Source organism: Gossypium hirsutum, chromosome D06 (genome assembly GCF_007990345.1).
Source record: "Gossypium hirsutum isolate 1008001.06 chromosome D06, Gossypium_hirsutum_v2.1, whole genome shotgun sequence".
In the NCBI taxonomy this organism is placed as follows: domain Eukaryota; kingdom Viridiplantae; phylum Streptophyta; class Magnoliopsida; order Malvales; family Malvaceae; genus Gossypium; species Gossypium hirsutum.
This window is the reverse complement of record NC_053442.1, coordinates 58,484,476-58,499,513: the sequence shown is the minus strand read 5'-3', so window position 1 is coordinate 58,499,513 and position 15,038 is coordinate 58,484,476. Positions and strand designations below refer to the sequence as shown.

At 36.7% G+C, this 15,038-nt stretch overlaps 2 protein-coding genes across 2 annotated transcripts; one reads left to right on the top strand and one right to left on the bottom strand.

Annotated features, from left to right (window-relative positions):
- The first annotated feature begins 7,360 nt into the window (after window positions 1-7,360).
- On the top strand, window positions 7,361-9,459 carry LOC107901832 (nudix hydrolase 2). The gene is made up of 9 exons (XM_016827990.2): window positions 7,361-7,617; window positions 7,698-7,893; window positions 7,979-8,044; window positions 8,127-8,264; window positions 8,341-8,418; window positions 8,511-8,561; window positions 8,694-8,728; window positions 8,832-8,940; window positions 9,044-9,459. The coding sequence occupies exons 2-9, from the start codon at window positions 7,720-7,722 to the stop codon at window positions 9,233-9,235; spliced, it is 843 nt and encodes a 280-aa protein (XP_016683479.1). The 5' UTR covers window positions 7,361-7,617; window positions 7,698-7,719; the 3' UTR covers window positions 9,236-9,459.
- Window positions 9,460-9,516: 57 nt separating this feature from the next.
- Window positions 9,517-13,231, bottom strand: LOC107901831 (oligopeptide transporter 3). The gene is made up of 6 exons (XM_016827988.2): window positions 12,617-13,231; window positions 12,157-12,254; window positions 11,093-11,662; window positions 10,734-10,989; window positions 10,466-10,648; window positions 9,517-10,377 (listed from the first exon to the last, which is right to left on the bottom strand). The coding sequence occupies exons 1-6, from the start codon at window positions 13,115-13,117 to the stop codon at window positions 9,760-9,762; spliced, it is 2,226 nt and encodes a 741-aa protein (XP_016683477.1). The 5' UTR covers window positions 13,118-13,231; the 3' UTR covers window positions 9,517-9,759.
- Window positions 13,232-15,038: the final 1,807 nt, after the last annotated feature.

Below are 15,038 nucleotides of genomic sequence, written 5' to 3'. Positions count from 1 at the left end.
GCCGATTTCCTAGCTAGTAGAGCCTTGGAGGACTATGAATCTTTGAACTTCGATTTTCCAAACGAGGACTTGATGTATGTGGCAAATACTGAAGAAAATCCTCAAATGGATCATGTATGGAAGCTAAATTTTGATGGAGCTTCAAATGCTACGGGTAATGGAGTCGGGGCAGTTTTGGTATCCCCAAGTGGAGATCATTATCCTGTTGCTAGCAAGTTGGACTTCGATTGTACAAATAACATGGCAGAATATGAAGCATGTATTATGGGCATTCGTGCAGCCATTGAACGGAACATCAAAGTATTGAGAGTATACGGGGATTCAGCGTTGGTGATATACCAACTCAAAGGGGAGTGGGAGACTAGAGATCCTAAGCTAATCGGCTATAGAAAACTAGTTCTTGAATTGGCTGAGGAGTTTGACGATATCACCTTCTATTACCTCCCACGGGAGGAAAACCAAATGGCTGATGCATTAGCTACTCTAGCTTCGATGATTCAGGTGAATAGACTTGAGGCAATGAGGCCTGTTCAGATGAGTATCTCTGAGACCCCGGCTAATTGTTGCAATATTGAGGAGGAGGAAAAAGATGATTGTCCTTGGTATCGGAGTATCTTACAATATGTGAAGAATCGGGAATACCCTGATCAAGCGACAGAGAATGACAAAAGAACTCTGAGAAAGATAGCCATTGAATATGTCTTAGATGGAGAAGTGTTATATAAAAGAAGGAAGGATCAAGTACTGTTAAGATGTGTAGATGCGATAGAAGCCAAGAAAATTTTGGAAGAAGTCCATGAGGGTATTTGTGGGACGCACGCCAGTGGTTTCACGATGGCCAGACAGATCATGAGATTTGGGTACTATTGGCCCACCATGGAAGGAGATTGCATTGATCATGCCAGGAAGTGCCACAAATGCCAAATTTACGGAGACAAAATACACGCGCCTCCTTCACCTCTTCACGTCATGACCTCTCCTTGGCCGTTTTCCATGTGGGGTATGGATGTTATTGGGCCAATATCACCAAAGGCTTCTAATGGGCATCGCTTCATCTTCGTAGTAATTGATTACTTTACCAAGTGGGTGGAGGCTGCTTCATATGCAAATGTCACAAAAGCAGTAGTCAGCAAATTCTTGAAGAAGGAGATCATTTGTCGATATGGGATGCCTGAGAGGATCATATCCGACAATGCGATGAACTTGAATAATAGCACAATAGCTGAAGTTTGTAGCAAATTTAAAATTAAGCATCATAACTCATCGCCGTATCGTCCCAAAATGAATGGTGCAGTGGAGGCGGCCAATAAAAACATTAAAAGGATTGTGGGGAAAATGACTGAAACCTACAAGGATTGGCATGAGAAGTTATCATTTGCTCTCCTTGCCTATCGAACATCTGTTAGAACTTCTATTGGGGCAACGCCTTTTTCTCTGGTTTATGGAATGGAGGCAGTATTACCCATTGAAGTTGAAATCCCTTCTCTACGGGTGTTATCTGAGCTACAGTTGGATGAAGCCGATTGGATCCAATCTCGGTACGATCAGTTGAACCTAATAGAAGAAAAGAGGCTAAGAGCTATTCGCCATGGGCAAATGTACCAGAAACGAATGATGCGAGCCTATAATAAAAAGGTTCGCCCCCGAGAATTTCGTGAAGGGGACTTGGTACTAAAAAAGATTCTTCCTATACAAAAAGATTTTAGAGGAAAATGGATGCCGAATTGGGAAGGCCCTTATGTTGTAAAGAAAGCCTTTTCTGGTGGAGCTTTGATCCTATGTGAGATGGATGGCAAAAGTTTACCAAATCCGGTAAACGCAGACTCCGTCAAGAAATACTTCACATGAAAGAAAGGGGAACCAAAGTGAAAACCCGTAAAGGGCGCTTTGCTTCCTAAAAAAAAAAAAAAAAAAAAAAAAAGAAAACTTTGGAGAGGCTAAGGTGAAAACCCGTAAAGGGCACTTTGAGACCAAAGAGGGCTTGAGTCGAAAACCCGAAAAGGGCGACTCAAGTATTGAGCAGGATTGGAACATCAGGACTTGAGCGGATCAAATTTTGATCAGGGGCATATGATGATCTTGCTTTACCAATAAGAAAGGATATGCAACATCTTGGAACATTGACAGAGTATTGCAGATCTCCTGAACACATGTCAAACTTAGAAGGGTCTTCGGAAAGTTTGTACAGAGAAACTCAAGCGGCGATAACTGGGGCACCTAGTTCTTAGGTGTATTCTTGAAAATACATTTTTATTTTCTTTCTTTCTTCCTTTCATTTTGTGAAAACGTACATTCTCAATCCATTTCTTTGTTACCTTTCTTTCGCCATCTTTGATGTTTTATTTGAGCTTTATTCTTATCCATTGTTATGATCTTTTTGCAAACATGTAATGATTAACGAACTAATAAAACTTTCAGGAAAGAAGTTTTGCACATTACTCTGGAAAATTTCTAAATAATATAGGGACCTGAAACATGACTAATGTTTAGAACACGCCAATTTTAAAAGTTGGAAATCTAGGAAGGAAGAGTCTAAATTAAAGACTATCCTTTCAGATTTTGTCGTCTAAACGTTGATTGAACAAAATGACAAGCTGTCGTGTTAATTACAAAGCTTAAATGAACAAGAAAGCAATGATCATCAGGCAATAGGAAGAGGTTACCTTGGAGAAAAGAGCCTTCACTTGCTCATAAGACTTTCGTACGACACCTTGAGAATGGTGTAGGAAACCAGAACGGCTCAGATCCTACATCCCCGAATTGTGATAAAAGAGGACAAAGGAAAAGCCACATATTTCTACCCTTAGATTACTGTGAGAGAATGATGGCACAAATCTTGGCGTCCCAGTGGATATAACTTTGAGGTTTACAATGGGGACAGTATGGCTAAATGTTTCTTCAGAAAAATCAGTCAAGCGAGAAGGCATTGTAGCACATCAGTCACAAAACCTTGATAAACTTCGAGTAGTGATAACCTAAGCAAGATCATTCTCGGAAAAATAAAATTCTGCATTCATGCAAACACCATTCACATATGTCTAGTTAGGAGCATTTGTTTCATTTTGATCATGTCATCCTAATCATTAGGCATAATTAGGTTCATAATACAGGTCTTATCTCCCTGAGATTACAGTGGAACAGACCAAAGAATTTCAGATCTTATCTCCCTGAGATTACAGCGGAGCAGATCAAAGATAGTAATCCTATCTCCTTGAGATTACAATGGAGCGGATTATAGGATCTTATCTCTCTGAAGTTACAGTAGAGTAGATCGCATCAGGTCTTATCTCTCTGAGGTTACAGTGGAGTAGACCGAAGAATTGCAGATCTTATCTCCCTGAGGTTACAGCGGAGCAGATCGAAGATATAATCCTATCTCCCTGAAGTTACAGTGGAGCGGATTAAAAATAAAGGATCTTATCTCTCTGAAGTTACAGTAGAGTAGATCGCATCAGGTCTTATCTCTCTGAGGTTACAGTGGAGTAGACCGAAGAATTGCAGATCTTATTCCCCTGAGGTTACAGTGGAGCGGATTAAAACAAAGGATCTTATCTCTCTGAAATTATAGTAGAGTAGATCGCATCAGGATTTATCTCCCTGTGGTTACAGTGGAGTACATTGAAGCCAGTAATTCTATCTCCCCGACATTGCGGAGTGGGTCGAAGCGCCAATACCTTACCTCTTGAAGTTACAATAGAAGAGGATTGAAACTACAAGTCAGAGCTTTTTGAAGTGCAATAGATTGAAACGACAAGACAGTGGACTGGAATGAAGCTACCTGAAGAAGAAAAGCACCAAGGAGTCGAGACTCGACGAGACCGGGCAAAATTGGGCTTTCTTAGTCTTTGCTCTGTTATCGTTACACGACAACGAGCAAAGAGGGGCAGCTGTACAAGCCCAATCTGAACTCACCAGCCCAAACCCAAAACCCAACAAATACAAGCCCAACTACCAACACACTAACCCAATTAGCCAAAATCAGAAACAAAACAATAAACCTAACCCTATGTGCGCCGCACCTAGGGTCGGCCACTTGACCTCCCTCTGCCATCGCTTTGTCCCATCGGCCACCTGCCCGGACCTACCGCCACTCCTCTGGTAGCCACCAACTCCACCGCCCTCGTCACATCATCTGCAAAGAGGATGGCAAACACGCAAGGAAACAAAGAAAAACTTTTTTCTCTTCTTTCTTTCGGCTATAAAAAGCCGGATCTATTATGTAACAGAGGATTTTTTTTTTTTCGATTCTAAATAGACAGTGGATTTACAAATGTTACAATCTTAACAGAGGGAATATTTTAAACACTACTAACATCAGAGAATATCAAGAAATCGAAGAACAAAAACTGAAAAAAAGGTTGACCTATTTTTCTTTTTTTTTCGATTCTGTTTCTTTCATTTTCATATAATAAAATAGTAAAAGGAATTCGCCGGAGCCTCCGACGGTCGTGGATCCCTCACCGTCGCCGGAATCGGACCTAGAAGGAAGCCGAAAGCCTCCTCCCTTCGGTGTATCTACGTCTTGGTGGCATGGCCTTTAAAAGGCGTCTGAAGCCCGACTGAAAAATCCCCTCTGAGTGGTGGTGGCCACCGGTCCCGGTGGTGGAGCGATGACGGCAAGGATGGGTTTTTTGAAACCCTAGCAGAGCTCAAATAAGTAAAAAGGGAGGGGTGTTCTGAAATTTCGGAGGAAAATGAAGCAAAAAATGAATTTTTTATTTAAATAATGAAGTGAAACGGTGCCGTTTGGCACCTGGAGCACCAATGTCTAAACGGCGTCGTTCGACCGACTATACCCGCGTGTTGGCCCGACCCGACCCGGAGGATCCGCGTTTTTTTAGTTTTTGGATTAATTGCGCGCGCAGTCCCCCTGATTTTGCAATGTACTATAATTTGATCCTTTTTCGTTGTTTTCTCTTATTTTTAATTTAGCCCTGCAATTTTATTTTTGTTGTGAGTTGGTCCACCGCGGCGCTGCATTTTGGGGGCTTTGGGTTATTTACTATTTTGATCCCCCTCTTTCGGCGCGTCACAATTTAATCCTCTTTACTCTTTTTTTATTTCGATTTTTGCCCAATACTTTTGTTTTTATTGCTATTTAGTCCATCTGTTTTATTTTTGTATCTTATTTTTTTACTCATCTATTCATTATTATATTTCTATATTATATTACTATTTTTGTATTATTACTATTATCGTTATTATAGTTGCTCTTATATATACACGTATATTTTCTTTTATATATAAATATATTTTTCTATATATTTACATGCATACTTTTGTACTATACATACATATACACTTATTTTTATACTTTGTGCATGCATATACGTTCATAATAATCGTACATATTTCTAATTTTCGTAAATAGTACATATTTTTACATACATATATTTGTATTACTTCTATTTTCATAATTTTTATGTATATCTATACACATATATATTTTCATGAATATATACACATACTTATGCGTCCCTTTTTATATATATGTAAATCTCCACATATTTTTACATATGCATATAAATTCATATTTTTATATATTTTATAATACATACACGTATGTATACTTTCATATTTTATAATTCTCGCATACATACATACCCATATCTATAAATATTATAATGTTATTCATTAATCATTGTTTCATTTGATGGTAATTTATTCATTTATTTACATGCTCTTTACTATTTTACATAAGTGCTTTATTTATTTTATTTTATTTTATTTTATATTGTTTCACATGTTATTGAATTGTTTTTATTTATTTTATTTAGTTGTTATGGCCTGTATTATTTTTATATACATTTTCGTATCTATCATGGTATTACCACGCATATCGATAATGCAATTAGTTTCCATCCCTTTTTTTATAACGACTATATATGTTGTTTTGCTCGGTATGACAAAATTTGTTTTTTTTAAAGGATGACATTTCGTGTTTAGATTCGTGAGGATCGTACCCTAACTTACTGGGTTTCAATTTTCACAATAAATCTAAATGCACGAATCCTTTTAAACTCAAATTTTAAATGATCTCGGGATAAAAATCGCGTCCTAACTTACTGGTCGTGATCTCGTTTTTTAAAATCCGAGATGGCTAAAATTGTTTAGACAAGTATTTTCCATTCGCGTATCGGGAATTCGAGACATTGTGTCCTAACTTACTGGATATGATTCTCTTTCTCGAATAACGTGAAATATGTTTCTTTTCCAATTTTTTTATTTTATTTAAACACGAGGATCGTATTTTTAATTTTTCCAAGGTTCTCAATTTTTGACATTAAGACATTAAATAATCAACTAGGTACCAATTTTGGGCGTATCGAGGGTGCTAATCCTTCCTCGAGCGTAACCGACTCCCGAACCCGTTTTTCTGAATTTCGTAGACCAAAAGCGTTGTTTTAATAAAAATTAAATTGTTTATTAAAAACAACCACTTTTCGAGGTGACCCGATCACACCTCATCAAAAAAAGATTGGTGGCGACTCCCATTTTCGTTTCCTTTTTCAAAATCCAAGTCGACCCCGTTTTTATCCGAAAAATGGTGTCAACAAAAGAGAAAGAGGGTCTCACTTTTGCAATGAGTTTGGCGGCCCCTCTTCTTCGCCGTCAAATTTATTCACTTGTTGGGGAAAGCTTCCGGGCGGCAGATGAGAAGCTCCATGATCCTTTCTTGACGTAAACAGGAAAGAGATTACTAGTAAAATTTACTACCAAATTCCTGTAAATTAGGATGTTATATTTTGTGTTTTTTAGAAGGAAAAGCTAAAAAGTGCTTGAGGGTTTGACAGGAGAAATGGATCAACATGAAAATTCTTATACTTGTTTTTAGGTTTGGTTAAAAGTAATCGGCTATGAAATGTAAACAATTCAAAGCATAATTTTTGTCAAAGTCCAATGAGCGAAGAACGATCATCTTCAGGCTTGTATTCTGAAAAGTGATCACTGATGGAACTTTTATAAGTGTTGCCGTAGGGCAAAAGATAATCATAATCCACAATGAATAATATTAAGGTATAATTATGTCTAATATAATTTTGGAGACCAATTATCGTAAGGTTAATCATTTTCTTAGGATGGTACTCTAGAAGATTTAGGACTCTTATAATCGAATATTGTGATATAGTAGCTTTTTAAGAGAAAATATTTAAGAATATTATTAAGAGCAACTGTTTATTTACTGCCGTACGTATCACTGAAGTAGATTAAAATTAATAATCGACCGACGGACACGGCGGCATGTTGCATGCATTATCGTCGCCTCGCCTATTCAGAATTCTGCCCTGGTAATTTTGCTTTGCTGACTAATTCAAATGCTTGCCTCTACATGCATGTGTAATGTGCATGGCATACCCATTACACATTGAAAGTCAAAAATTGAAGTCTAAGTTGGGTCTATGTTGACCACGTCCAACCTGACAAACATAAATAATATTTTACGTATTTGGTTTGCCACCACCATTATATATAATAAAGCTTCTCATCTCAAACCCTGCCCTGCAACATTAATTTATTGTTATTTTCAATCTGTTGGATTTTCGTTTTCCCTAAACAACAGTACCCCAGTTTGTTCTCCTGCTCTTAAAGCTCTGCCCCATCCATCGACTTCCATAGGTATGACTCTGAGCCTGATGTTAATTAATTACTAAATCTACATCTACATATTAAATTTATTTATGTTTGAGTTTTTTCAGGCAACCAGATTCAGGAATAGCCATGTCAGCATCAGAGACTTCAACTCCTATGAATGTCAATGAAAATGAAGAACAAGGACTTCTTGATGCAATCAACGATAGGTATGGGGGATTAATTGTTGAAGTGACTCAACCTATGGACTCTGCCCTCTTTGCTTCTGTTCTCAGTGCCTCAATGGCACAGTGGCGACAGCAGGTTTTCTTCTTAACCTTTATTACACTATTTACAACACTGTTCTCTTTTGTTTCTGCTGGATCATGTCATGTAACATGTTTTGCAGGGTAAAAGAGGTGTGTGGATCAAATTGCCTATTCAGCACGTCAATCTGGTTGAAGCTGCTGTTCAGGTGGATTTATTGTCATTTACAAATTGAATCACATGTATGACTGAAAATGCCTCGTGTTAATACTATATGTATTGCTTCTCAGGAAGGATTTTGGTATCACCATGCTGAGCCTAATTATTTGATGCTTGTTCATTGGCTGCCTCAAGGCGCACACACTCTTCCGGCAAACGCTTCGCACCGCGTGGGGATCGGCGCATTTGTGATGAACAAAAACAGAGAGGTACTTTCCCAGTTCCATGTTAGCTGGCATACCTTGTATCCTTTTACAAATCTTGATTCGGGTGTCTTGATCTTAGGTTCTAGTGGTCCAAGAGAACATCGGACGATTACGAGGGACAGGTGTGTGGAAGTTCCCTACAGGTGTTGTGAATGAGGTAAGTATGTCACTGTCAAGGGATTCTTGATACAATACCATGACATGCATTTACACTTCATGAGCTGTATATAATTTCAATTTCATCTCTAGGGAGAAGATCTTTGTGCAGCTGCAGTTAGAGAAGTCAAAGAAGAGACAGCAGTAAGTGTTAAGTAGCAATTATTCAGTTTTATATACACAACACATGTAACACAAGTTATTGAACCTTGTCAATATGGGACCTGTTTATAAATGATTTTAACCAATTATATCTTGGGTGTTTTGCTGATTCAGATTGATACAAAATTTGTTCAAGTACTAGCATTCAGGTATGAAATCTGTGCACTTTCTGCACCACAAAGTAACATCAACAGGCTATATATATATATATTCTTATCTTTCTCCCATTGATTTCATTTTCAACATTTACAGGCAAAGCCACAAGGTATTCTTTGAAAAGTCAGATATATTCTTCCTGTGCCTGTTGGAACCACTTTCTTTTGAAATCCAGAAGCAGGAATCTGAGATAGAGGCAGCTAAGGTAACTCTTAGTCAAAGTCAGAACAGTGAATGAAGTTAAAACTTATAATCTTTTTTATCCCTCTTAAACTAAGGGTGTGGGGGGTCTCTATACTTTTATGCAGTGGATGCCTATTGAAGAATATGCAGCACAGCCATTTGTCCAGAAATATGAGCTCTTAAAATGCAGTGTTGACATATGCTTAGCAAAGAAAGATGGAGACTATTCTGGCTTCTCTCCTGTGCTAACCTCATCGGCATTCTCCAACGAAAAGAGCTATATGTACTTCAACATTCATGACCTCAATAAGCAGTAATTGCTGCTTGTAGAATTCATAAAATAAATTCTTTGATTCTCAACCTGTCAGCCATCATTGAATAAAGATTCTTTTGTGTTGAAGCAAATTTGCTGTAATAATCTACTGTTATTTGACAACTACATTACAAGTTCTGACATTTTAAATGCAAATGAAAGCACGATTATGCAAAACTCTAGATTGGGAGGTAGCAGGATTTAATGCTAGCTTCTTATTGTACATCAAGCTGGCTAGCAAGCAAAGCAACAGCAAAATAAGAAAAAATAAAATAAAATAAAATAGAAGCAGCAAATTTCAGCTATATATTGGCACAAAGAAAAACATTAACTACCTCTTTTCAAATGATGAGACCAAGAGGATGATCCGTAAAAAGCATGTGCATTACTTTACAAGATATAGATTATATTATTGTCATAAGATTCTGCAACGTAGGTACGCCTATAACTTAATTGTCTTGTCTCAAAATTAAACCATTTCTTCTTTGACTTCCAACTCTTCCATCAGTTGTGTGTGGTAGATTTGGTCTATTTAAAAACTGGACATCCGTCAACTGAGATACCTGGGGCTGTCGGACAGGTTGCGAGAGGACAGTGATCGACTTCAGTGCCCCACCATTTCAGGTTATGGCCTTCATTTTGCAAAGCAAAGAACAGTAGAACACCCATGAATGCAGTTCCAGCATCTAATGCTGCAGATAGAACATAGTTATATTTCTGCCACCACCGCTTGTGGTACTTGAACACAAAATAGTTGAAGATGGTTCCAGTGATGAGCCAACTTGCAATGTTGGTGGGAGTTGCGGGTGGCATTCCGGCAAAACCATAAGATAAGACCGGTATGTTAATCAAGGGAATCCATTTCTTTTCTGGGAAAATTTTGCTCAAAACCCAAACAGGAACAGGCAAGAACGCTCCAATGAGGAACAACCACACTAAGTTACGGTACATCCCTCCTGGTCCGAAAAGTCTCCTTGGTCCGATTAGGCCCCAGATAACAGATGCGTCGAAGGTGACCCTGTATTTAGGGCAAGTCCATGGGCTATCAGGATGATTTCCTTCAACATCACAGATGTTGTCAATGTCATCTAACATCCACCATGCAACTCCAAGGTTGACGATACCTGCAACTACAGTTCCCACAAGCTGGGATACATAAAAACAACTATTCTTAATTAATGTTTCAAAAGTTATCTAAGATCTTTATAACTAAAAGCACATAGGCAGAAAGTACCTGAGCAGTGTACATGCAACGTGGTGGGATTTTCATGTAGTGCCCAAGTTTGAGATCAGACAAGAAAGAAAGAGCATGGATGGTGCTGATCCGCCCATATATCTTGAAAAGCAGGTTTGCAATGGGCTTTCCGGGCAAGATATAACCAATTATGAACTGGGCTATAATGTCATATCCAGGTTGCTGCAAAGTTCCACAAGTAGAAATGTTGTCAGAAACCAGGTAATCAAGTCACCATGGCATGCAGGTAAGTCACAGCGTACTTTACCTGGTTCGTAGTTGCCTGAATGACTCCAATAGGAAGGGTGACAATCCAGGCCAAAGCAAAGGCAAGGAGCATACCCCACCATGGCAGCTGTACCTCCTTCTTATATACAAAGGACATCATAAGTGACAGAACGATACTTCCGATTAGTAAAATGTAAAACCACCATTCAGGAACTTGTTTGTATTTTTTCATCAGCTTTGCATGGATGTCCAGCTTCACATTCTTCATTGCTGATCTGCTCTGCTTCAGAATATCACTGCACAAAAGTAACCCAAAATATGTTTATTTGACTTTTTTATGTGACGGACATTACTCAAAAAAAAAAAAAGGTGTTTTAAAAACAGTAACATAAAGTATACCTGCCATTAAACAATGCCACATGAGTGAGGGTTGCTGTGAACCTAGCGAATCCTGATCCAATAGATAAGGCAAAAAGTGGGCTAAGGTAGAGTTTGCTATAACTGTTATATGCAGAAATATTCAGATCATACTGCGGTGTCAAGATCTTAGTTGTATCATATTTATGGCCACTGTGAGTAAAGAGCTGATTAGAGAATATCGGGAATTTTCGAGCATCGAAGGTGTTAAACTTCCAATAACAAAGAGGGATAATGATGTAGACGAACATGACAAAGCCTATCCCCACGTTGACAATGGAGGACCAAGGGGTAACCAGTGGACTGCCATGGTAAGCTGAGATCCCAGCCCAGTCAAGGGTGAATGCACCAATGCCAAGTCCATGGTATCCAGACCCGATTTGCTGTGCTGTGATGCTATGTGGCCACGCCCAACAAACCCATGAGAAGAATGTCAAGATTGGGAATAAATAGCCCGGCAGAGCATAATATGCAAAGCTTGCCACCATTACAGCTAGAAAAAATTGCATTCGAGTCAATCCTTTCTTTGTAGAGTCCTTTTCATGGAGTGCTCTGAGAATCAAAGAATACACAAAACTGTTTGTGATAATCGAATTTATATGGATGGACATCAAATAAAAATAAAACTAGGTTAAGGCATCACGTATCCATCATCTTCAGAATATAATCAAATGCAAAATCTTAAATCACAATACAAACAAATCCTGTAGCATCCAGTTGGCAATACTTGGTATTATTATACCATTCCCACACATATATGTCTCATCATTATCTTTCATTGCTCAATGAAGGTCTATCCAAAATTTTAAGTAATTAAGTCTTCCAAGTTTAAGTCAAGTAAATTGAAACAATTGAGGTCTCTAATGTGAAAGAGGAGAGAGGTTTGTGTCTGTTATCGTGGGACCCAGTGGACGAAAAGTCTTTAAGAATCTAAAACTTACAACTATTTCTTCTTTGTCCCTTCCAAGAAAATTCCTATGGACCAAGCACAAATGATGATCATGAAAGCCAAAATGAAAAAAAAAAGGTGATGGAGAAAGACAAACCTAAATAAAGAAACCTGAGCCAAGTTTGAAGGCCACCACATTTCTGCTGGATCAACCAGGTACCTCCGAAGCATGCCAGCCCATCCATACCCCAAAATCTGCATAGATCGCCATCAACGGTGTTATTTTTAGATGAACCACATACACTAAGCTCTTAGTAGTTGAAAAAGCTTTAAACAGAAACTCAAAATCCCTGCAATTTAACTCCCCCACACAAAAAGTTATAAATGGCACCAACTTTTAAGAGTGGTATTAACACTAATTGCAGCTTTCGATGCATATTTCAGATAACCTTTTATCACTGTCAAACAGTCAAAGATTCAGTTAACAAAATTAATTTTAAATAACTAGAAAAGAAAGTGAGAAGACCCGAGGTTCAATTAAAATAAAGGGACAAGCTTTAACAATAAAATAAATAAATAAAAAAGTAGGAGCAGAAAGAAAGTGTTAAATGAAAAACCTGGGTAGTCAAGACAATAAGGACGCCGCAGAGGAAATTCAAGCTCTGTTTATAGTAAGCCTTCATGACAGTTATGGCACCAATGGAATAAGCATCACCCCCACCAAAAGACACCCCGCAATTGGCGAAGATGGTGATGATGACATGCTCCTTGATGTTGAACGGCCCAGGATTCAAGCTGAAGTGCCACCCGAGAAGGCTGTACTGGGTGGTTGGTAGAGTCCTGGCCATGAACTTGCCAATGGGCAAGACCGAGATTTGCATGAGGATAGCGGAGATGGTGAGCGGCTGCGTACGGTAAGTGAAGAAAGTGTTGAGAAAGATTAAGAGCACACATGATACCAACCCGAGGAACCAGGCACGAAAGGTGAGGACAGGGAGAGTAGGGTCGTCGGTTTCCGGCACCACCAAGGCAACCTCCTCCACCGGACTCGTGCCTTCGTTCTCGGCGGTGCCCGCGGCATTGGGTTTCTCTGGATCCGTATGGGTCTTGGTGGCCATTGAGACAGAGAGTGTAGTAAATGATAGAGTATAGTCTTATCTGTGTAGTTTAAGAAGGGAAGTAAAGTTGAAGTAAGTCCCAACTCTAAAATCTTTGGCCTTTTATGTTGAGAAAAAGTGATGGTAAACAGCGTTGTTATAATTGTATAATAAACGCAAGATGTTTTGTGGGGACACGGGAACCTAAATCAGTATCTGCTTTGACACTAATAACCCCCTTCTTCATGTCTACCAAGCACCACTCCTCCCTCTCTTTTTTTTTTTTTTATCTTTAAACTATTTTTATTTTCTACTCTTCGAACATAATAAAATATTATAAAATATCTATGTGCAGGATTTTTTTTTATTTTTTTCCTAATAATATTATCTTTAATATTCGAAATTATATTTTTTTACGAAAGTGAATATATGAATTTTTAGACTTATTTTAATAAATTGAATTTTATTTTATGGTTTTGAATATTATTTGACAAAATTTTTAATTTTTTTTATAAATATTGTTAAAAATAATTTTTGAAGAGCTTTAAAAATATAAAATATTTATTTTTATATCATGAAAATTAAATTAATTATATGTTAAATAAGAAAATTAGAATTTAAATTTTGACCAAAGTAAAATTTTGATGGTTCAGTTTTTTTGCTCAGCCCTGGCTGTAAGAGAGAATTTTTAGTATATAATAACGTATATCAAAAGATGGTGGTGGAGGATGCACTAATATCGAGAATAAATTATAAAATAAAAAATTGAAAAAATGAAAAATTTGTTTTACATTTTTATAAGTCGGTTGGTATGAAAGATCAACAAATGAAAAGAAAAATATTTACTTTTTCATTCATGTTTAGTGAAGTTGGAAAATAAAAGAAAAGGAGAGAAAAAAACATAACAAAATATAATTTAAAAGTAAAAACATAAAATTTTAGTTTAAAGACAATACCTAGAATTATCTATTAACTCCTCTCTAACCCTCAAAATAGAAAAATAATGTGTTTGAGCGCACTCGAACCCACATCTTCCTACCCTGATAATAATATTGATACCAATCAAACTAAGACTCGATTAACAAATATGTTAAAATTTTAAACTTTCATTTCTATTGCATTTATTTGTGTTTACATTGTTGATTTGGTAGTTTTTGTCTCATTTTCATGCTCTAATGAGATGAGTAGAAAAAGAAAACTCTTTTCATTTGTTTGATATGTAGTTGAGTTGATGCCACGAATCAATTCAATTAAAGAATTTATTAAAATAACTTTATATATTTCAAATAAGTTGTATTATTATGATGGCGCTTTTGCTTTTTATTATTAAAATAATAATAAAAATTTCAAATGTTGACATTTGAACTCATGCCACCAACATTTATAAAATATTTTCTTTACTACTTCGATCAATGTTTTATTTTAGTAATTTTATACATTTCAATGTTACTACAAAATTTTCTCCTAAATTTTTTGTATATATATTAATAACGTCATTGATTGAATTGATATCACAAGTCAACTCGATATTAACTTAAGGAAAATGACAATAATATGATAAGTAATTAAAGTGCATTTAATATTATTAATATGATGTATTTAAAAATTTTCTTTTACTCACAATTTAAACTAATTTTTATTATTTTAATTCTGTATATATTGCATAAGCGTAACGTTACATTCCATTATTTATTATATGTTATTTTTAAAAGTAAACTTATATAATAGAATTTTTAATATAATTTATTCAAATTTTGAATGATTTATTTTTATGTATTAAAATATAAATTAATTTTGAATGTGGATGAAAGTATATTCTTGAAATAAATTTCGTATTTAGGTAATAAAAGTGGGCATAATAAAATTAAAATAGATAAAAATAATAAATTTTGTTGAGTAATAACTTTAAAGTTTTACTAATGTAATTAGTGTGGGTCCAAAT